This window comes from Panicum virgatum, chromosome 8N, assembly GCF_016808335.1.
Source record: "Panicum virgatum strain AP13 chromosome 8N, P.virgatum_v5, whole genome shotgun sequence".
Taxonomy (NCBI): Eukaryota; Viridiplantae; Streptophyta; class Magnoliopsida; order Poales; family Poaceae; genus Panicum; species Panicum virgatum.
This window is the reverse complement of record NC_053152.1, coordinates 514,115-534,190: the sequence shown is the minus strand read 5'-3', so window position 1 is coordinate 534,190 and position 20,076 is coordinate 514,115. Positions and strand designations below refer to the sequence as shown.

The window sequence follows — 20,076 nt, the reverse complement described above, 5'->3', positions numbered from 1 at the left end:
TTGCTTGAGATCAACAACAAGCAGCTATATAAGCATGCACAATGATTAATTCATCTTCAGACAAGACCTCCAAATTACTACTATATATATATATATATATATATATATATATATATATATATATATATATATATATATATATATATATATATATATATATATATATATATATATATCTGATGGAGGATCAGCTTTCTGATCTTCTTGCCGAGCGCATGCATGGCATGCCTTGCATACAAACTGCAACTAGTCTCCCCACCCAGAGGAGGTGGAGGAGGCAGGACTTCTAAGGGAGGGTGCTGCGATGCGAGCATGCACATGTGATTGCTATCAAAAGCTACCCTTCCAAAGGTGTGAATGTGTGATTGCAGCCTAATGTGGATGGATGCCATGCCAGTCAAGTACAATCGCGGCTGCCCAGGCCCCTACCACTAAATTATGCTTGCCGACAGTGTTGTTTTCACAGGCAACTCCGTAAAACTACTTCACAAAGTCTTCAGCTGACATTTAAACTGCGAGCTCACCCGCATGGCTCGGCCACATGAGCCACCTCTGCATATATCTTTATCACTCGTGGTTATGTTCTAAACTCTTTTACCTAGCATTCCAACAAATATCCTTACTAGCATATGTATGCAACAGACATGTCCTTTCCTCGACCACATGTTCCCATCTACGCCGATTCAAGAGACTCAGGATTCATTGTACCAAAGCATGCTTGTTATTTCCAACTACAAACCTTCTAGATTTGCAGGTAAGTTTTCAACAGCATATAAGAAGGGTCCAAGGTTTTGCTGAACTGCATTATATCATGACAGATTTTTCTATTGTGCATTTGTGCCGAATAGCACATTTCTAAAGGAAAACATAGACCCTGCCCATTTCTCTCTTTTTTTCTTTCAAAAAAGATGGTGGAGCATTTCCCAAGCAATAGTATCAAAAGAAAATGCTTCACAAGCACCGTTTTTCCAATATCTGGCATCCACATCAGTCAAAAAAAATTCAATTCATATAATAAGGCAACATGTTAAGCATGACACTATTGCTATTTATTATTGTCCTGCACATGAACAACGTTCTGCAGATATGGAAAGTAGCAACTTGCAGAGTGAATATGCTACTCAAGGACACAGGTATATATGTAGTCTTTGACAGCTTCGTCTTAAAGTTTGAATCAAAGACTCATACATGAACTCCACTTCATGTCTCCATTGCAAAAATTCTCGCCTAATCGAGTTCCACATAAAAAGCAAAGTTCAACATTTCTGAAATATATACTAAGCAAAAAACTGTACACTGATGAGATGGGCCAGTAATCAACCAGCAAGAAAAATAATGGTGGAAAATGTAGTTAAATATTATAGTAGTGTAATCACCAAACCATTTATAGCGAATATGCCAATGGCATGATACCGCCATGCGAACAGCTTATTTTCGATGCAATTGACCTGTCATTAAACTTTTGAGCTCAAAAATAAGGGATGATGGTCTAGCCACCATTTTTTTTAAAAAAAAACTAGGATCCAATGTTATAAAAGTAAGCTGAAAACTACTGTATTTTGAATTTGGTGAACTGATGAACAGGGGTTCCGCATGAACTAGATGATGTGGATTACTAAAGAAAATGAGGACGGCTGGCATGCACATGCTACCAATGCATCCCCCACATACTTTAATAATCAGATGAACGACGTAGCTATCTGACAACAACGCTTCAATGTGGCCTTCAATGTGGCCTTATGTTCTAATCAAGGATTGCAGATAGAAAGGAATAACTCGATTTTTAAGAGACTTGATGTGGTCATCGATATTGTTCCTAATTTCCTATGAGCTGGTACTGGTACTGCAGATGCTCAACTAGGCATAAGAGATTGAAGTGCATATATGCTGTGTTAGGAAGACATACGTTAAAAAGAATAGAGCTCCAGAAATAAGTAAAATTAAGGCATTAAACTGACCTTTCACAAAATGGCTCCTACTGCAGATAATGGTCATTATTGTCAGTCTTGTGGAAGATGCCATACTAAGATTGCTTCAAATATCCCCCAAATTCCTTTCACGACTATGAAGCAGTTTCTTTATGTTCCTTGTTTTGATCCCTAACATATACATTGAACTTCCTGGTAACTTTGGTTTTCCTGATTGCAAATTATACTTCTCATGAACACCTGAATTTCTCCTTTTCATGTATTCAGCTGACTCACTCTGAACTGTCACGGCAGAAAGAGTAGTACCGGTTAGCTACTTGGAAAATTATTCAAACATTTCACTGATATATAAGAGAAGATTCAGCGTCATGAGTTATGAATTGAGCTATGTCTAATTGTCTATGCTGCAGGGTCAAGATCAGACTCTGATCCTAATAGCCCTGCAACTGTCGTATATAACAGATGTTTGATAAAGCAGGCGGTCAGATATTTTATTCCTGTTGATTGTATGCATGTATCAATCTTTCATTCACTCAATTTGTAAAAATAAAGCAAGTTCAGTTTCTCACATTTACTTTTCGTCAAGAGTCAAAGCGAACTCAGTTTCTCTGCATGCAATTTAAACAATTGATGGCATTGCACAACTCACCAGAATGCTTTGCAGATAATGACTTCGCCAGGTTTTGAAGTCCAGTCATATCATTGATCTTGTCCTTCTCAATGGAATTAGTAGAGTCCAACTGGCTGCGATGAGTGTGCGCAGTAGCATATGCAAATGCCTAAAAAATTACAATGCAGACCAGTGTCAGTCTACAGGGTACTCTGTTTTCTTTTTTGTGTGCCTTGAGATGTACAACCACAAACAATATTGTATCAGTAGAAATATAGCATATAGCAATCAATCAACTTTCATCACTTGCTTCAGATGGTGTAAGAGACTATGCTTGCCCATTTGAATAATATAAATTGGTCGGTGCCCAGGGGAAGCAGCATCACAATTAGCGAAAATATGTATATGGAATTACTATGTGCTGGTAGAGTTATCTGGATAATTACAGAGAGATTACTGGGCTGTGTCCCTCGCAGTACTGAACCTTATCGCCTTAACTGGCAAACACCAAACAATGAGGACTGTAATGGGGAAGCATGTAGAGGTGAATTGAACTACCTTGGAAGCAATGTTGTAGAAGCCGTCGTGAAGAGCATCCTTTGCGAAAGTTGACCACTCCTCACGTGACACTTTGAGATGGTGGTTGTCAGAGAATTTAGTGTGTCGCAGAAGCAGGGCCTCATATCTCATGGCAAGGCAGCTCTGTGAGTGTAGATGCATGAATAGAGTGAGTTAAGGATTAGCAGCAAGTGCGTGGACAAACACCATATGTTGTTAGAGTGGACTGATGCTGCAGCGATTGGTCCAATTAAAACCCTAGCAAGAGCAATTGGTGGTCGTGACCTGACCCTGACCTGGACATCGGCGACGAGGGCGAAGGCCCGGGCGAAGAAGTCGGCGACGGCGAGGATCCGGGCATGGTCCAGGGGAGGAGCCTGCGCCTGCGCAGCGGAGAATGCCTCCTTAGCGCGGTCCTGAAGCAGGCGGCGGGCGGCGGAGCGCGTGTGTAGCAGAGCGGGGACGTCTGGGCCAGCGGAGAGCGCGGCCTGGAGCAGGCGGAGGTGGTGGTCCCCCTCCCCGTCCCCGAAGGTGGTGCAGGGGTGGGAGAGGAGGCGGGAGGCGAAGAGGGAGAGAGCGTCTTCATACTCGTCCGCCACCGCCACCATTTTTTTGCTTTGACTAGCTGAATGCCCGTTGTTACGGGTGGCAAAAAAAAATTTATGAGAATTCAAAATAATTCAATGTGAACTAAAAGACACAATAAATAACATTATTTCAAAGTATTGTAATCCACCAATTATGCATGTTAATAAACATGTACCCTTTCATCTCGTAACATTTTCTCGGTAACTAAGGCATCACAACTAAGCTAATGGAAGAATCATCCTAGAGGGATCCACCCATATTTTCATTCTCTAAGCTCTTAAAATCCATGCTTTGCTCCCTTTCCAATCCTAGTCTCCTAGAAACCTCTTGGAAGAGTAAGTCACCGTACAGTGATTTGGAAAAGTAAAAATAAAACCATTAACTTGCACATGATTTCTAAGATAACTCCTCCTACCTGGCCTGGTCTTGCTCTCTTATCAATCGATTTTTCACATTATCTCCATGCAAACTGAAAATAAACAGAACAATTCAGAATCATTGTTCCAATCTAAACACAGCCAGCAAGTATAACATGGACGTATAATAATAGCACATGCTACGGAAATAAGAATATTTTTTGATTAAAAGTAAATAGCAACGGTGATTTTATAGGGGCGTGTTGATGTAGAAGTAGAACTGAGGGGGAAAGGTATGAACCTTGATGCAGCCATTGTTGTTGGGATGAAATCCCTCCATCATCAGGCAGCGTTTAGATGCCGAACAATTTCGGCCTGGCCCAAAATTTTTCGGCCTGGTACCGTGTAGGCAAAAAATTACTGTAGCCGGCCCACCCACGCAGACAAAATTACCCAGCCCCCTCCCACCCTGTCACAAACAAGTTTGGGAACTAAACACCATCCAAAATATTTGGGCCAAAACGAATTCGCCAGGAGATCTGCCAATGGCCAAAATTTTTTGCAAACTAAACACTGCCTCAATGTGGTATTATCATCGACTCACTTTAGGATCTTTGATAGCTTTTTCACAGAGGTAGTCGGTATGCGGATCTGGTTGTTTGAGAAATTCAGAAACATTCAGAGTTCATAATCTTGACACATATCTAGTTTATATAGTTCAAAGTCATTGATTCCAAAAAGAATTAGACATGTGAGCAAACATCCCAAATAACAAGCGTCACTTAACATAGTACCACTGCAGAATTCGAGACATAAAAGTTCCATGTACTTGCAGTGCAACTCCACAAAATCAAATGCAGACTAATCAACCACTTAACATAGTACCACTGGAACATTTAAGAATGGGGCGCAGTCAGTCACCACCAAAAGTTTTCTCCTCAACTTCAAATCACACATTCCATGATGAAATTACTCATTGAAGATTACAAGTGAAAAGGAACAATATAACTGCACAGCAAGCGTGGATGGACAAACTTTATCAATAGGTCTCAGTCATCATCTAAATTATGTCTGACAAACAACAAATAGAGTATGCGCACAAACGTATTTAATGAATCATATTCATGGAGGAACCAATTAGGGGCAGGACGAAGAAGCAGACTCACGAAAGGGCCCGGGCGATGGACGAGCGGCCGCCGGGCGAAGTCGAGGTGCGGTGGTGGGTGAGGGTGAGATGCTGGGACGGCACGGCGGCGGGTCGTGCGCCGGAGGGGAGGGAGGCGTCCTAGCCGAGCAGAGGCCGAGCGCGCGAGAGGGGAGTGAGGCGTCCGCCCCGGTCAGCCAAGCAAAGGCGGCAGCGGTGGCGTCGCGCGAGCCGGTGAGGGCGCCGGGCGAAGGGCAGTGAGGCGCCGCCCCAGCCGTACGAGCGTGCGGAGGTGTCGGGCGCAGAGGGAGGAGGTGGAGGGGGGGGCGAGCGTGCGGCGGCGGCTGGCCGTGCGGTGGAGGGCAACTCGAGGTGGAGGCGTGGCGAGCGTACGGCGGCCGGGCGGAGTGACGACGGCGCGCGTACGGTGGAGGCGGAGGGTGGGGCGAGCGTGCGGTGGCGGTGGTTCATGCAGTGGAGGGCGTGCGGGTGCGGTTCCGGAGAGGGAGGCTTCCGTTGGACGGAGAGAAGGGGAGGTGGAGGCAGATCGCGTTGATCGGCATATATGTAGTAGATTTGTTTGGTGGGGTGGGGATTTGGATTTTGAAGAAAAATTTGTGATTTCGTCATCTTCAAAAATAACTTCGCTAGGATGACAACAAATACTCGCTCAGTACCCATAAAACCTGACGTTTAGGACAACGACACGGTCTCCAAAATACAACTTTGACCACTTGTTATTATAAAAATATTTAGACAAAAGTGGTATATGTATATTTTTATGAAAGTATTTTTCAAGACAAATCTATTCATATAATTTTCACATTTGCAAACTCAACAACTTAAAAGTTATTGATGATTTATATTCTCAATGTTTGACTCAAATCTTATCCAAAATATCAAGTTTTATAGATACGGAGGGAGTATTTAGGTTTCGTATCGGAATTCTTTTCAAGCACTACTCGAGTAGTTTTCATCTATATTGATTGGATCTAGATTTCTCCGAGCCTCATCGGCCATTTACACTTTGGTATATGAACAAGCTCTCAGTGGAAAAATTCACGATAAGATTTGGCACAATGTAGCCACACAACGTTGCAAGCAATTTTTCTGGCTACGCAGACGGGCTGATAGCCCGGTGGTGTGGTCGCCCGGCTGGGAACCCACCCACCCGCGTTCGAATCCCATCGGGATCGACCGGGTGCTGCGCCGGGGTTTATCCCCAGTGGAGACTGAGCAGTGTGTGTGCGTGTGTTTAGGTGGGTTAGGGAGTGAGTTGCTCAGTAGGCGCGTTCCAGACAGCTGGACAGCCTCACCTGCGTTCGAGCGTGCGGTCGGCGTGGGTGCTCATTGTCGAGTCTTACATGATGGGCCAGTGCTCCTGGCATAGTTCAAAAAAAAAATTCTGGCTACTATATCGTTGGAGACTCCCTACGGCTGAGCTGCTCCTCCGTCGCAATATTGTTGATCTCTCCTTCTATTCTCGTTGTGGTGCAGTAGAGGACCAAGAGCATCTCCTGCTGAACTGTTCGGATGCGAGAAGAATTTGAAAGCAATTGCACTAAGGTCTTATTTAGTTCACGAAAATTTTTGGATTTTGGTAGTGTAGCACTTTCGTTATTATTTGACGATTAATATCTAATCATAAACTAATTAGGTTTAAAAGATTCATCTCGTTGTTTACGGTTAAAATGTGTAATTAGTTATTATTTTAACTGCATTTAACATTTCGTGCATATGTTCGAAGATTCGATGAAGATCCGATATGATGGATACTGTAGAAATTTTTTTTGGAAACTAAACATGACAAGACATCATATCTGTCACTTTCTGTCTGCTGAGCATATTTGGCAAGCTTCTGGAACATATGTGGCGTAACTCCTTCACCTTCTAACGGGAGCAACTTTCCCATCACCCATGTCATGTGTTCTATTGTCACTGATTTGCATCATTGGTCCCTTCGTGTCTCAAATGAAGATGCGGTGCTCATTCTTTTGTGGGAGAACTATACGAATAACATAATGTAATCTGTTTTAATAACACCCCATTCTTTTGCACCTCTTTCTGAATTCTCTTTTTATATGCAGGCTGGCTTCTTGCCTGCTGGAATCCCCTTTAAATAAAAATTTGAATCTCTTTTTGTCAGGACCGATGCCTATTATTACTAACTTTAGAGTTGTAAAGATCCAATCCATATTATAAACTGGAGTATTACCATATTCGGGAAACAATCATCATATCCAAAAATTTGTGGAGAGATATTGTTTGGAAATCTAAGTTTGCATTTGTCAATTCAGGACTGTTTGTTGTTCTTCCGTTCCACTCTTCACCGCTGTGGTTCTAGCTCAACTGTGCATTGTACATTAGGCCGCCCACTTTGCAGCCTCCCCCTCTCATTTCCTCTCCTCCTGGGCAGAGAACCATATTCTCCTCGCCGCCGCCTCCTGCAACCTCGCTGCAGAAACTAACAGGTGGGCCCCTGTCAGTGCCACAAGAAGCTACTAGGGCCCTGTTTGGTTTCCCTATCATACCATAGCACACGATTCCAGAGAAAAAAATCTCACATGCATTGAGTACTAAACGAAGTTTATTTGTAAAACTTTTTCACGGATGGGTGTAACTTTCATGACGAATCTAATGACAGTAATTAATCGATGATTGGCTACAGTGATGCTACAGTAACCATCCTCTAATCGTGCGGTCAAAGGCCTCATTAGGTTCATCTCGCGAAGTAGCGCAGGGTTGTGGAGTTAGTTTTGTAAATTGCCTTTATTTAGTAACCCTAATTATTGGTCAAATCAGCAGGGCCGACTTCTCTCGTCTCTTCTCTACTCAAACTTTTACAATTGAGCCCTCCTAATTTGGCCCTGTTTGGTTTCAAGTATCACAAAATTTTGACCAATAATTAAAAATACTAAATAAAGACAATTTATAAAACTAACTCCATAACCCTGCGCTACTTCGCGAGACGAATCTAATGAGGTCTTTGACCGCGCGATTAGAAAATGGTTACTGTAACATCATTGTAGACAATCATCGATTAATTACTGTCATTAGATTCGTCGTGAAAAGTTATACCTATTCGTTGCAAATAAATTTTATTTAATAGAGATTTTTTTTCTAAGGAATGTATGCGATAGGTGTGATAGGGAAAGCAAACAGCGCCTTTCTCTCTCGCAGCGCATCGCATCGCCCCCCTCCCTTCTCAAAACCCTAGAGCAGAGCAGAGCAGAGCAGAGCAGAGCAGAGGTGAAGCAGCAGGGCGTCCGGCGGCACCGATCGAATCCAAGGTGAGAAAGAGATTGAGATCTCCTCCCCCGCCCCCCGACCGAGTCACCTCGCCTCACCCCCACCCGATCCGATCCCTGCAGGCTCCCGCCGCTCTCCCGCACCCCGCGCGACCTGAATCTGACGCGCCTCCCCTTCCCGTCCCAAGCCCTCGCGGCCGTCGCCGTACTCGGGCTCCTCGGCGGCCTCCTACTCTATATGCTTCCCCAGAAGCGGGGGGTCGACGCCGGCGAGGTCCAGGACTTGCACAACAAGGCCCCCCGACCCGCCGCCCCCGCACCCGCCCAAGACCACCACAAGGAGGACCCAGCCCACATGGCCGCCAGGGCGCCCGAGATCGATGAGGACCTCCACAGCCGCCAGCTCGCCGTCTACGGACGCGAGACCATGAAGCGCCTCTTCGGCTCCAACGTCCTCGTCTCTGGACTACAGGGACTCGGCGCAGAGATCGGTATGTCCTGCCTGATTAACCTCCTGCTCTTTAATTTCGATCTTATATAGATGCGCAGTAGTAAACTCATATGGCGGGCTGCTTACCTTAATTGTGCTCTTTATACACCTTGCCCGATCTGATCCTGCAAATCAAACTATTAAAGTTGTGGTTACCATCCAAAATATTGGACCTTAACCTTGTTGCGTTTTTGAATTTATGATGCAATGGTGGTAGTCACAGGCACAGTTTGGGAGCTTCAGATGTGAAAGCAAAATATGTTTGCAATTTATCTTGTTTAGCTTGCTAGTTTTTGAAGTGGTTTTGAGAATTCAGACTGCTAAATTTATAAGGCCTTTGGGTTATCTGCTTTTTCTTTCTATTTTTGATACACTACTTACTTAATGCCACTTGATTCCTGCAGCAAAGAACCTTGTTCTTGCGGGTGTCAAGTCCGTAACCTTGCATGATGATGGCAAAGTGGATCTATGGGATTTATCAAGCAACTTCTTCCTCTCCGAGAAGGATATTGGTCTAAACCGTGCTCAAGCTTGTGTTCCAAAGCTTCAAGAGCTTAACAATGCTGTTATCATCTCTACCATTACTGGTGATTTGACCAAGGAGCAGCTTTCTAACTTTCAGGTACGTAAGCCTGAAATCATCTGTGGTGTGCATAGAGGTGTATTGTAAAAAAAACGTGCTTAAGCTTTGTAATACTTTAACTAGTCACATTATGTTGAAAGATACAAAAATGGTAAAAACTCCTATGGTTGTAATAATAGTAATACCGTAACTAGTCACATTATGTTCATAGATAAAATTATGTTCAGATTACAACTTACAAAAACAGTAGCATGTCCAACGTGCATTGTAAAAATGGACTCCAACGGCTTATTGTATCGTGCCAACTACAGTAGAAAAGTCAAGTAGAAAACTACAAAATGGTTTATCAGCATCTGTTCTGTTGACACACATTATCAGTTTAGTGCGTATTTTATTGCATGTATATTCTGCCACATGCCAGCATTGTCGCAAAGAGTTTTATTCCAAAACCGTGTTCCTGTTTCAAGTGATGGCAACTATTTTTGCATGATAACTTAAGTATGTTTGGGAGAGCTCCAGTGGATCTGGGTCTCTCTAGTTCTATGAATTATTTACATGGTGACTAAAAATAATGCTTAAGCCACTTTATTTGATCCTATAAGCTCCATAGTGTGACAAATTTGGAGCTGGAGCTCTCCCAAGCCAGTCTTTACATAAAAATCTAGTTGATTTATTTTATGGTGATTTATGGAATATATTAATATGTGCCTTTTGATTTAGACTTAGTAATATTTGTCTGCTCTTTATTCTTAAAGACTCAAGCTGATAACTTCCTGACCAACTTACAGGCTGTGGTATTTACTGATATCAGCATAGAAAAAGCAGTTGAGTTTGATGATTACTGTCATAGCCATCAGCCACCAATCGCTTTCATTAAGTCGGAAGTTCGTGGTCTTTTCGGCAGTGTTTTCTGTGACTTCGGTCCTGAATTTACTGTGTTGGATGTTGATGGTGAGGAGCCACATACAGGAATCGTGGCATCAATCAGCAATGACAACCCAGCACTTGTTTCTTGTGTGGATGATGAGCGTCTGGAGTTCCAGGATGGTGATCTAGTTATTTTCTCTGAAGTGCATGGAATGACTGAGCTCAACGATGGAAAACCAAGAAAGATTAAGAGTGCTAGGCCTTATTCTTTTACTCTAGAAGAAGACACCACCTCATATGGCACTTACATTAGAGGTGGTATTGTCACACAAGTGAAGCCACCCAAGGTTCTTAAGTTCAAAACCTTGAAGGAGGCAATCAAGGAGCCAGGAGAATTTCTCATGAGTGATTTCTCCAAGTTCGACCGCCCACTTCTTTTGCATTTGGCCTTCCAAGCTCTGGACAAGTTTAGGACTGAGTTGCTGCGATTCCCTATTGCCGGTTCAGCTGAGGATGCACAAAAGCTGATAGATTTTGCTATTAGTATTAATGAAAGTCTTGGTGAAAGTAAGCTTGAAGAAATCGACAAAAAGCTCCTGCAGCATTTTGCAAGTGGTTCCAGGGCTATTTTGAATCCAATGGCTGCAATGTTTGGTGGTATTGTAGGTCAGGAAGTTGTTAAAGCATGCTCAGGGAAATTCCACCCACTTTATCAGGTTAGAATCTGCTGGTGCTTTCTTGAATATAATATTCTACTCCCTGCTGGCACAAATGCTTGACATTTTATACAAGATCAGGCGAAATATTTGAAACTCGACTGTCTACACTTTAACATATTTAGTTTGGAACATGAAGATCATATGCAGATCTGCCTTAACTTCCATACTAGATAAGCTTATTAGATTAATGTAGTCTGTAATAGAAAATAGTTGCCAAAGTCACAACTTGGAGACCATAATAAGTACAAAGTGTTGAGTATTTTGATCAGAGAGAATACATGTTGGCAGAAAATTTGTAATATTAATGTACTTCCTTGATTTTTGCAGTTCTTCTACTTTGATTCTGTTGAATCACTGCCAATTGAACCGTTGGAGGCTAGTGATTTGAAGCCGGAGAACAGTAGATATGATGCACAAATTAGTGTATTTGGGACTAAGCTTCAAAAAAAACTGGAGCAGTCCAAAATCTTTATGGTTGGTTCTGGGGCTCTTGGATGTGAATTTTTGAAGAACCTTGCATTAATGGGCATTTCTTGCAGTGAGAATGGGAAGCTGACTGTGACAGATGATGATGTTATAGAAAAGAGCAATCTCAGTCGCCAGTTTCTCTTCCGTGACTGGAACATTGGGCAGCCCAAGTCCACAGTTGCTGCTACTGCCGCTATGGCAATTAATCCTAAGCTTCATGTTGAGGCCCTTCAGAACAGGGCAAGTCCTGAGACTGAAAATGTGTTTAATGACGCCTTTTGGGAGAGCTTGGATGCTGTTGTCAATGCCTTGGACAATGTGACTGCAAGAATGTACATTGACTCCAGATGTGTATATTTCCAGAAGCCACTTCTTGAATCTGGGACTCTGGGTGCTAAGTGCAACACGCAGATGGTCATTCCTCACCTAACAGAAAACTATGGGGCATCCAGAGATCCACCAGAAAAGCAGGCGCCAATGTGCACTGTACATTCATTTCCTCATAATATTGATCACTGCCTAACATGGGCAAGGTCTGAGTTTGAGGGTCTACTGGAGAAGACTCCCACTGAAGTAAACGTGTTCCTGTCGAATCCTAGTGGATATGCTACTGCTGCAAGAACTGCTGGTGATGCGCAGGCTAGGGATCAACTTGAGCGGGTTATTGAGTGCCTTGACAGAGACAAGTGTGACACATTCCAAGATTGTATTACCTGGGCTCGCCTTAAGTAAGTTTTGTCTTATCTCTTTTGCACAATTTGCTATGGTCCATTTTGCAGCTTCATACACCTGCTTTGTTTAACGTTTATACGTTGTATTACAATGTGCATGCAAGTTCTTAGATGTCAAAATACGGCTGCAAAAGTGTTTGATTATGCCATCTATTTGACAGTGCTCCTGTTGAACTATAGATCTAATGTTTCTTGCTCTGTTTTCCGTTGATGGCTTATTTTAGGTTTGAGGATTATTTCGCCAATCGTGTGAAGCAGCTGACGTTCACCTTCCCTGAAGATGCAATGACAAGCTCTGGTACTCCTTTCTGGTCTGCTCCTAAGCGGTTTCCGCGACCGCTGGAGTTCTCATCTTCTGATCCAAGCCACCTCAACTTTCTGTTGGCTGCCTCAATACTAAGGGCGGAGACATTTGGAATACCCATACCTGATTGGGCCAAAAACCCAAAGAAGCTAGCTGAAGCTGTTGACAAGGTCATCGTACCTGATTTCCAACCAAAACAGGGGGTTAAAATAGAGACAGATGAGAAGTCTACTAGCCTATCCTCTGCATCCGTTGATGATGCTGCTGTCATTGAAGAGCTTATTGCAAAGTTGGAAGCAATTTCCAAAACATTGCCACCAGGATTCCACATGAACCCAATACAGTTTGAGAAGGTCAGTATGTCCAATTGGTCACGTCTCTAGAATTGACACTCATGTGTTACGTATTTAGAAATCAGTGAATTGTCTTTAGGTTGAGAATGCTGAGCTATTCTTTTATATGCAGGATGATGACACCAATTTCCATATGGACTTGATAGCTGGCTTTGCTAACATGCGGGCAAGGAACTACAGCATCCCTGAAGTTGACAAGCTAAAGGCAAAGTTCATAGCTGGAAGGATCATTCCAGCCATCGCCACCTCGACTGCAATGGCCACTGGCCTTGTCTGCCTGGAGCTTTACAAAGTCCTAGCTGGGGGTCACAAGGTTGAAGACTACCGGAACACATTTGCAAACCTCGCAATCCCCCTCTTCTCCATGGCAGAGCCTGTGCCACCCAAGACCATCAAGCACCAGGACATGGCCTGGACCGTGTGGGACCGCTGGACTATAACTGGCAACATCACGCTGAGGGAACTCCTGGAGTGGCTCAAGGAGAAGGGCTTGAATGCATACAGCATATCCTGTGGCACCTCGCTTCTGTACAACTCCATGTTCCCCAGGCACAAGGAGCGGCTGGACAAGAAGGTGGTGGATGTGGCTAGGGAGGTGGCCAAGGTGGAGGTGCCCTCTTATCGCCGCCATCTGGATGTCGTGGTGGCCTGTGAGGATGACGATGACATTGATGTGGACATTCCTCTTGTGTCCATTTACTTCCGTTGAAAGAGTTTACATGATCCTGTGCGATATTTGCTAGAAGGATCAGTGTTACAAGTTTCATGAGCGACTTTTAAGCCACATACTCCTGATTCCCGTGCTACCCATCCGGGTAGAGTTGGTTAGATTTCTCACGGAGATTGGTGCCACTGTTATTGAAATTTTAAAGCATAACACCGTGATAGTTAATGCATGGTACTGTGGACTGTTGTCAGTAAATATTGCCATCTTGGGGTGCTTGGATGCATGTAGCGAGATCTGTGTTTCTGAGAGTCTAATCTATGTGCGTTTGTGGCATCCTGTGCACCTTTTAGTGTCTGAACCGAATGCTGGCCTTGACGATCCATGCCACGAACAAAAAAAAAACAGGGGTGTTGCGAGAATCGAACTCGCGACCTCTCGCACCCGAAGCGAGAATCATACCACTAGACCAAACACCCTGTTTTGATATGCATTTGTATCCTCGTCTATTTTATACTTACTTCGGCAACCAGTATCGTGTGAGTTGGGAACACGTATGTGTAACCCACATAACATGACGAATTTAATGTTGCATGTTCTTCGTTATGACATCATATGATATCCAATTTGGTACGTATCCGTTTCTTTTTTAATATATGAGGTGAACAAACCTACCATTTGACTGACACATCACGAAAGCTACACGAGGAAGCTTCTTTATAACTTCGTATTTCGATTAGTGTATATGCAAGTATATTGGAAAAAACATAAGTACACCATCTATATATATGGGAAGATTGTTTAATGTCATTTGAGTTACAAATAATTTATTGTAGATAGATCACTTAGTTGCATAGGTACCTATATCGTTCATCTTTGTGTCACAATACCATAGAAGAAGCCGTGCGTTCACATCTCAGACGACATTTTTTACAAGAATAAAGCTCAAAAAATAAACACAAGTGCAGGCGCACCAACTATTCTTTCTTTCTTTTTTAAAAAAAGAAGAAATTCAAATGCACACGTCAAATTAGGTAAGGAGAGACGGCAAGTAGGAAACAATTTCTTGCACACTTCACAAATCGAGTTGGGCAATCATCGATGAGCAGGCAAGCAAGATGGCTTAGTAGGGCATGCCATGTGCAGTGCCAAAATTAATAACTGGCACGGATCTGGCTGCCCACAAACGGACGGACAGACATCCTCCTTCAACTTCCAAGTCCAGTCCACCAAGTGCAATAATATAATTGTACTCGAATATTGGTTCTGCATCCTTGCAATTACATTCTTTACAGGTACTCCGCCTCCCTACGCTACATACATATGATTCTCAATAAGCATTGGGTAGCTGTTGCCTCCTGCCCCTGATCTGTTCCCTGACATCGGCTGCTTGCTTGCTTGCTCTGCCCTGAGTGTTTCTTTGCTGCTTAATTGCTCCCGAGAACAGGAGGACAGGAAGCACACGCCCTTTATGATACGTATCTTGCAGGGGAGGGGACGAACAAATGGAGATTATCATGGCAACTCGATTCGTTTCTTCCACAGCGCGAAATATGGATGTGATGAGATGAGCTTTCCGATCCGACATCTAGCTAGCTAGCTTTGCTTGCTTTCTTGCACAATTCAGTCAGTCAGTCAATCCCCACGCTTCACAGGTAATTTATATTCGATTCGATTCGAATCTATGGTGGTGGCGGGCGTCCCACTCCCTCTTTTACTCGGTTCCCTTGTTTTCCTCTCTTTCTAACATCATCTTCGTCCTGCAGGCAGTAGACTAGACACTAGAGAGAAGAGGTCAGAGGAGCTCTGATCTGGACGGCAAGAGGCCGCTGAATGGCATGGCTGATCCGATGCTGAGGTCGTCCGTGCCGGACAAAGATCTGGCGGCGCTGTGTGATGTTGTGAGGCTGTGCATCCACTCTGACAAGGGCAAGAGACCGGGCATGGGCGAGGTTGCGAGGCTCATGAGATGCGTCACCGCCTTGTCGCCGGAGCAGGCGAGCCCGAGGGACAACCCGCTGTGGTGGGCCGAGCTTGAGATCGCCTCCACCACGGTGGAGTCCGGGTGAAATTCAGAACCAAATTCAACGCCCCGAAATGATAACTATTATACTGAATTTTCCTCTTTGCTTTTTGTTCTTTTCTTTGTGTCATCAGTTCCCTTTTTCGCTGTATACTATGTATAACTTTTGCTGCTGATCACTGTGAATGTGCAAATTTGTACAAATGGAGAACAAGAAATGGCATTTGTAACTAGAAGACTCATACTCTTTGAAGGGAAGGGAAGGATTCTTCCATACATGGTTTCTCTGCAAGCCCAATCGCATCTATCAGATATCTATTGCTATCAAGTTTGCAGGTGTACCATGCAGACCAAGTAAAAAATACCACAGATCTCATCTAAGCTGAGATTCCTTTTTTCCCGTCACAGATACTTTCACCATTTGCCAAGTCTTGTTTTGGGCCTTTGTTCTACAAACAACGGTACCCAATGTTTGGAAAGGCGTTGGTTGGTTGATCCATTTCATTCATTCGTCAGAAAGCAAAACAAGTCTCAGCTCTCAACTGACAAGGAGTAGCGCTGCGGCTGCCAACACTTGCCTGCCATAGTCCAATGGCAACCGCATCCGACAGCACCCACTCGCCTCCTTCCGTCCCCCACGGCCACGACGAGGATGACGATGACGAATTCGACGACGACGACGAGCCCTCGGCGTCCCCGTCCGAGGAGGCGCGCCACGAGGCCGTGCTCCGGCGGCTCACCGCCGATGAGGTCCGGATCCGGGTGTACCAGGTCACGATCCGGGGTTGCGCCCGCACGCGCCGCGCCGCGGTCGAGGCTGCGGTGGGCCCGGACCTCGCGCGCGCCGCCACCGTGCGAGACCTCGTGCGCGCCGCCGCCGCGGCCGGCGACCGCCTCCGTCGCCTCGCCGCCTTCGATACTGTCTCCATCACGCTCGACGCGGCTCCGTCAGGGATCCCCGGCAGCGCCGTCGTCGTACTTGTTGACGTCGCAGAGGCCCGCGGCCGCGCTGCCGCTGAATTCGGCGTCTTCGCCACCACCCAGGTGCACATCCAGCAAAAAAGTGTCTCCTTTTTTTTTCTTTTACAAAATTGATGACTTGTCTTGCTTGATCCAATGGTCATAAGGTATTCAAGTGCACCCAGTTTACTGCTTTTCTTCGCCTACTTACATTAGGCTTTGCATTCTTTAACCCTTGCATCGGCTTAGAGACCTCAATCCAGAATCTAAGCTAATTTGAACTAAAAGATGGTGTTTTCATTGGACAGTGCAATCTTAGGACTGCTGCTCAATACAATTAAGCGGATTTTGCTGATTCGCTTGCTTTCAGAATGATTAGACAAGGCCCATGCTACATAATTTTGATAATAGCTGGTGTTATGCTAGTATCGGCACAATGTCTTGGATGATTGGTGAACCTTCAGCTGGATGACCCCAATTGGTTCCCAAATACGCTTTCTCAAGTCTCACCTATTTTTTTGCCATGTAAACATTTTTGCAGACTCGGTCATGTTCACTTGAAGGTTCACTGAAGTTGAAGAACCTATTTGGATACTGTGAGACCTGGGATGCAGCAGGTGCCCTTGAATTAGATAAGACAACAGAACTAAGTGCTGGAGTGGAAATGCCTAGAATCGGAGCGATACCAACTCCGCTGGTGGCTAGAATATCATTTCTGTCCGAGGACTGGTTAAAGTCCTCACTCAAAGAACACCTGATGGGCGTTTCTGTTGGCTTGCTCTCCACCATGAACCACAACCTTGCTTACAATTTGACATGGCGAAAATTAACTGATCCAGCACGCAGGTCATCCAATTCTGTACAAGAACAGTTAGGGCATAGCCTTTTGTCCTCTGTTAAGTATGCATACACGGTTGACCAAAGGGACTCAAGCATAAGGCCTACACGTGGATATGCTTTTCTGTCGTCTTCTCAAGTAGGAGGTCTTGCACCGGGGAGCAGATGCTCACGGTTTCTTAGACAGGTATATCTTGACTTCTTTTGTGCTATATCCTTTGCCTTCCTTGAAAACTAGAGTTTACACACTACACCTTTTAATTGAATCCTGAACAACCCTTATTATTGCTTTTTTCTTCAATAATCTGTATTGTATTTGCGCCTCCAGCTCTGCCAACTTCATGATCAATACAAACAATGCAAACTATGCTCAGTCTACATTTCTCCCTTTGGATATACATTTTGTTATCTGACCACGGGCCAAGGTCCAAAAACTTTCAAATTTCTATGCTCTGTTAAAGCACCCAAATGGTAGATTCCTTTTGTCCAGTCCTTTCTCATTGCACAAAAAACATCTTGTTCAAACTTCTGATTTCATCACATCTATTTCCTAGAATCTAATGCACTGTACATCAGTACTTTTCTTTATTAATAACTGAACTGATTTGAGGTGAAACATATTCATTCTTTTCATGGTTCACTGTCAGGAATTCGATCTTCGAGTGGCGTTGCCTCTGGGTGTGCTTAATAGTGCTCTCAATGCTGGAGTTGCGGCAGGAGTCATCCATCCATTGGAAAGGGGATCCACAGGATCTGTCTCACCACTTTCAGAAAGGTTTTACTTGGGAGGTAACAGGTCTCTTATATGCCGCTTGGGTGGACCATCGTCACTCTTAGGCTTCAAAACAAGAGGACTAGGAGCAAGGGAATTCAGAACCTGTGACCCCAACAATTCTGAAAATGGTAGTTCCAGTTGTCCTGAGCTAATTGGTCCTGGTGGTGACATAGCAGTGACAGCATTTGCAGACCTCTCCTTTGATATACCTCTGAAGCCACTCAGGGATCTAGGAATTCATGGCCATGCATTTGTCTGTGCTGGAAATCTTGGTAAATTAACTGAGTGTGATCTACGGAAATTTCCCCTTACTGACTTCCTACAAACGTTCAGGAGTTCTGCAGGATTTGGTGTAGTCCTGCCAACCAGATTGTTTCGCATAGAGGTTTGCCCTTGACATTGTACAGCTGCGCCACTGAATTTGTGAATGAAGTACGTTATTTTGTTTTCTTACTTGCTCTAAACAAGTGTTTCTCCTCTTGTCCAGATAAATTACTGCCACATCCTGAAACAGTTTGACCATGATAAGGGAAAGCCGGGCATACAGTTAAACTTTGCTTCACCCTAATTTCATTGGCAATATGTTCACATCAAGATGAATAGTTGTATTTCCCCCCTCACTATTCTGATTTTTTTATCCTTTTGACAAGAGCTTACCTTGCACACTCTTAAGTGATAAATTACTTGTTCCGGGCTGCGGATTTGATGTTGTGACTTGTAAGTAAAAGTGCCTCTAGCCTAGTGGTTAGAGCAACTGGGTAGTACCAAGCATGCTAGGGTTCGAATCCTCGTGAGAGGGAATTTACAGGGCTGCTTTTTGGAAGAAAAAAAACTCTCGCCAGCTACACCTGATTGGCATGTTTTTTCAGAATTTGACGGAGGCTAGAAATTTCTTTCAAAAGAAAAACAGAGGCTAAAAAACTAACAATTAAGTCCTGATTGGTGTGTTTGTCAAAATTTGACAGAGGCTAGAAAACTAACACTAGACCCTTGTTGCGTTACACTACACGGCTACTACACCTGAAGAATTATTAGCTGGAGTAGAAACAAGCGCACACCCCAACACGTCTCCCACCATAGAAAAACCCTCCAAAACCCATCTTTGGCAGTGAGGAAATTTTCGTTTAACACCAACCCTAAAATTTGCTCCCGTGAGAATTCAAACCATAGGAAAACCTCCAAAACCCGTCTTTGCAGGTGAGGAGATCAACCCTGACATTTGCTCCCGAGAGAATTCGGACCTGGTAGGTGCTTTTTTTTTTTTGAGGGCTCGGACCTGCTAGGTGCTAATGAGGTGCTCTAAACACTATCTGCGGATCTGCCCCTGATGTGAAGTTCTAGTGTCTCAAAAAATTATGTAGCAAAGTCTTTTTTACCAGATTTTGGAATGGATCCTATGATCGTATAAACATGTAGGAAGGAATTAGAATCCCTAGTAACAGGTCTTTTATATGCCGCTTGGTTGGACCACTGTCACAACAGAATTGAGAATTTGTGGCCTCAATAACTCTGAAAATGATCTTGTGACATAGCAGTGACAGGTGACAGCATTTGCTGATACCTTTGATATACCTCTAAAGCCGCTCAACGATCTAGGAAGTTCAGCCACATGCTTTTTTTGTTGCTGGAAATCTTGACAACAAACTGAGTGTGATCTTTGGAAATTTCGGAGTTTTGCAGAGATTGGTGTAGTTGTGCCAACCAAATTGTTACACATAGATGTTTCCCTTGTCTTTCTCTAGAGAGTCACTGAAGTTACCAATGAAACACATTATTTTGCTGCCACGTCTTGAAATAGTTTGATCATGATAAAGGAATGTTATGCCAATGGATACCTAGTCGGATTGGTTAGGTGGCCTCAGTAGCACTC

General features: G+C 44.0%; 3 protein-coding genes and 1 non-coding gene across 11 annotated transcripts; 2 read left to right on the top strand and 2 right to left on the bottom strand.

Annotated features, from left to right (window-relative positions):
* Window positions 1–938: 938 nt before the first annotated feature.
* On the bottom strand, window positions 939–5,719 carry LOC120685934 (protein DOUBLE-STRAND BREAK FORMATION-like). Of its 7 annotated transcripts, none has more exons than XR_005679889.1 (8): window positions 5,207–5,719; window positions 4,342–4,509; window positions 4,100–4,153; window positions 3,393–3,729; window positions 3,097–3,240; window positions 2,578–2,707; window positions 1,959–2,210; window positions 939–1,448 (listed from the first exon to the last, which is right to left on the bottom strand). XR_005679889.1 is itself a non-coding variant. In XM_039968066.1 (7 exons), the coding sequence occupies exons 2-7, from the start codon at window positions 4,353–4,355 to the stop codon at window positions 2,035–2,037; spliced, it is 855 nt and encodes a 284-aa protein (XP_039824000.1). In that variant the 5' UTR covers window positions 4,356–4,509; window positions 5,207–5,719; the 3' UTR covers window positions 1,530–2,034. The 7 variants fall into 7 exon arrangements, 1 of the variants encoding a protein (XP_039824000.1); XR_005679888.1 differs by having other exon boundaries at window positions 939–1,227; window positions 5,207–5,717; XR_005679890.1 differs by having other exon boundaries at window positions 939–1,227; window positions 3,393–3,721; window positions 5,207–5,715.
* A 2,627-nt stretch (window positions 5,720–8,346) lies between these two features.
* Window positions 8,347–13,922, top strand: LOC120685772 (ubiquitin-activating enzyme E1 2-like). Its single transcript, XM_039967859.1, has 7 exons — window positions 8,347–8,474; window positions 8,556–8,923; window positions 9,327–9,544; window positions 10,294–11,088; window positions 11,419–12,287; window positions 12,515–12,947; window positions 13,060–13,922. The coding sequence occupies exons 2-7, from the start codon at window positions 8,671–8,673 to the stop codon at window positions 13,654–13,656; spliced, it is 3,165 nt and encodes a 1,054-aa protein (XP_039823793.1). The 5' UTR covers window positions 8,347–8,474; window positions 8,556–8,670; the 3' UTR covers window positions 13,657–13,922.
* A 96-nt stretch (window positions 13,923–14,018) lies between these two features.
* TRNAP-CGG lies at window positions 14,019–14,090 on the bottom strand. The gene has a single exon. It is a non-coding gene; the product is annotated as a tRNA-Pro (tRNA).
* A 649-nt stretch (window positions 14,091–14,739) lies between these two features.
* Window positions 14,740–18,916, top strand: LOC120685773 (SAM50-like protein SPAC17C9.06). Of its 2 annotated transcripts, XM_039967861.1 has the most exons (6): window positions 14,740–14,906; window positions 15,059–15,266; window positions 15,378–16,678; window positions 17,136–17,618; window positions 18,079–18,591; window positions 18,694–18,916. In XM_039967861.1, the coding sequence occupies exons 3-6, from the start codon at window positions 16,226–16,228 to the stop codon at window positions 18,772–18,774; spliced, it is 1,530 nt and encodes a 509-aa protein (XP_039823795.1). In that variant the 5' UTR covers window positions 14,740–14,906; window positions 15,059–15,266; window positions 15,378–16,225; the 3' UTR covers window positions 18,775–18,916. The 2 variants fall into 2 exon arrangements, with proteins under 2 accessions (XP_039823795.1, XP_039823794.1); XM_039967860.1 differs by having other exon boundaries at window positions 14,740–15,266.
* The last annotated feature ends 1,160 nt before the right edge of the window (window positions 18,917–20,076 follow it).

What these genes read in the sequence shown, in the direction of transcription:
- LOC120685773 (XM_039967861.1), top strand. Translation starts at nt 16,226, where the DNA reads ATGGCAACCGCATCCGACAGCACCCACTCGCCTCCTTCCGTCCCCCAC. An exon ending in GCGTCTTCGCCACCACCCAG is followed by an intron (nt 16,679 to 17,135) that starts GTGCACATCCAG and finishes ACATTTTTGCAG; the next exon opens with ACTCGGTCATGTTCACTTGA. An exon ending in CCAGATTGTTTCGCATAGAG is followed by an intron (nt 18,592 to 18,693) that starts GTTTGCCCTTGA and finishes CCTCTTGTCCAG; the next exon opens with ATAAATTACTGCCACATCCT.
- LOC120685772 (XM_039967859.1), top strand. Translation starts at nt 8,671, where the DNA reads ATGCTTCCCCAGAAGCGGGGGGTCGACGCCGGCGAGGTCCAGGACTTG. An exon ending in GGGACTCGGCGCAGAGATCG is followed by an intron (nt 8,924 to 9,326) that starts GTATGTCCTGCC and finishes TGATTCCTGCAG; the next exon opens with CAAAGAACCTTGTTCTTGCG. An exon ending in ACCCAATACAGTTTGAGAAG is followed by an intron (nt 12,948 to 13,059) that starts GTCAGTATGTCC and finishes TTTTATATGCAG; the next exon opens with GATGATGACACCAATTTCCA.
- LOC120685934 (XM_039968066.1), bottom strand. An exon ending in TCTACAACATTGCTTCCAAG is followed by an intron (nt 2,708 to 3,096) that starts GTAGTTCAATTC and finishes GTAATTTTTTAG; the next exon opens with GCATTTGCATATGCTACTGC. An exon ending in ATTATCTGCAAAGCATTCTG is followed by an intron (nt 2,211 to 2,577) that starts GTGAGTTGTGCA and finishes CTGCCGTGACAG; the next exon opens with TTCAGAGTGAGTCAGCTGAA.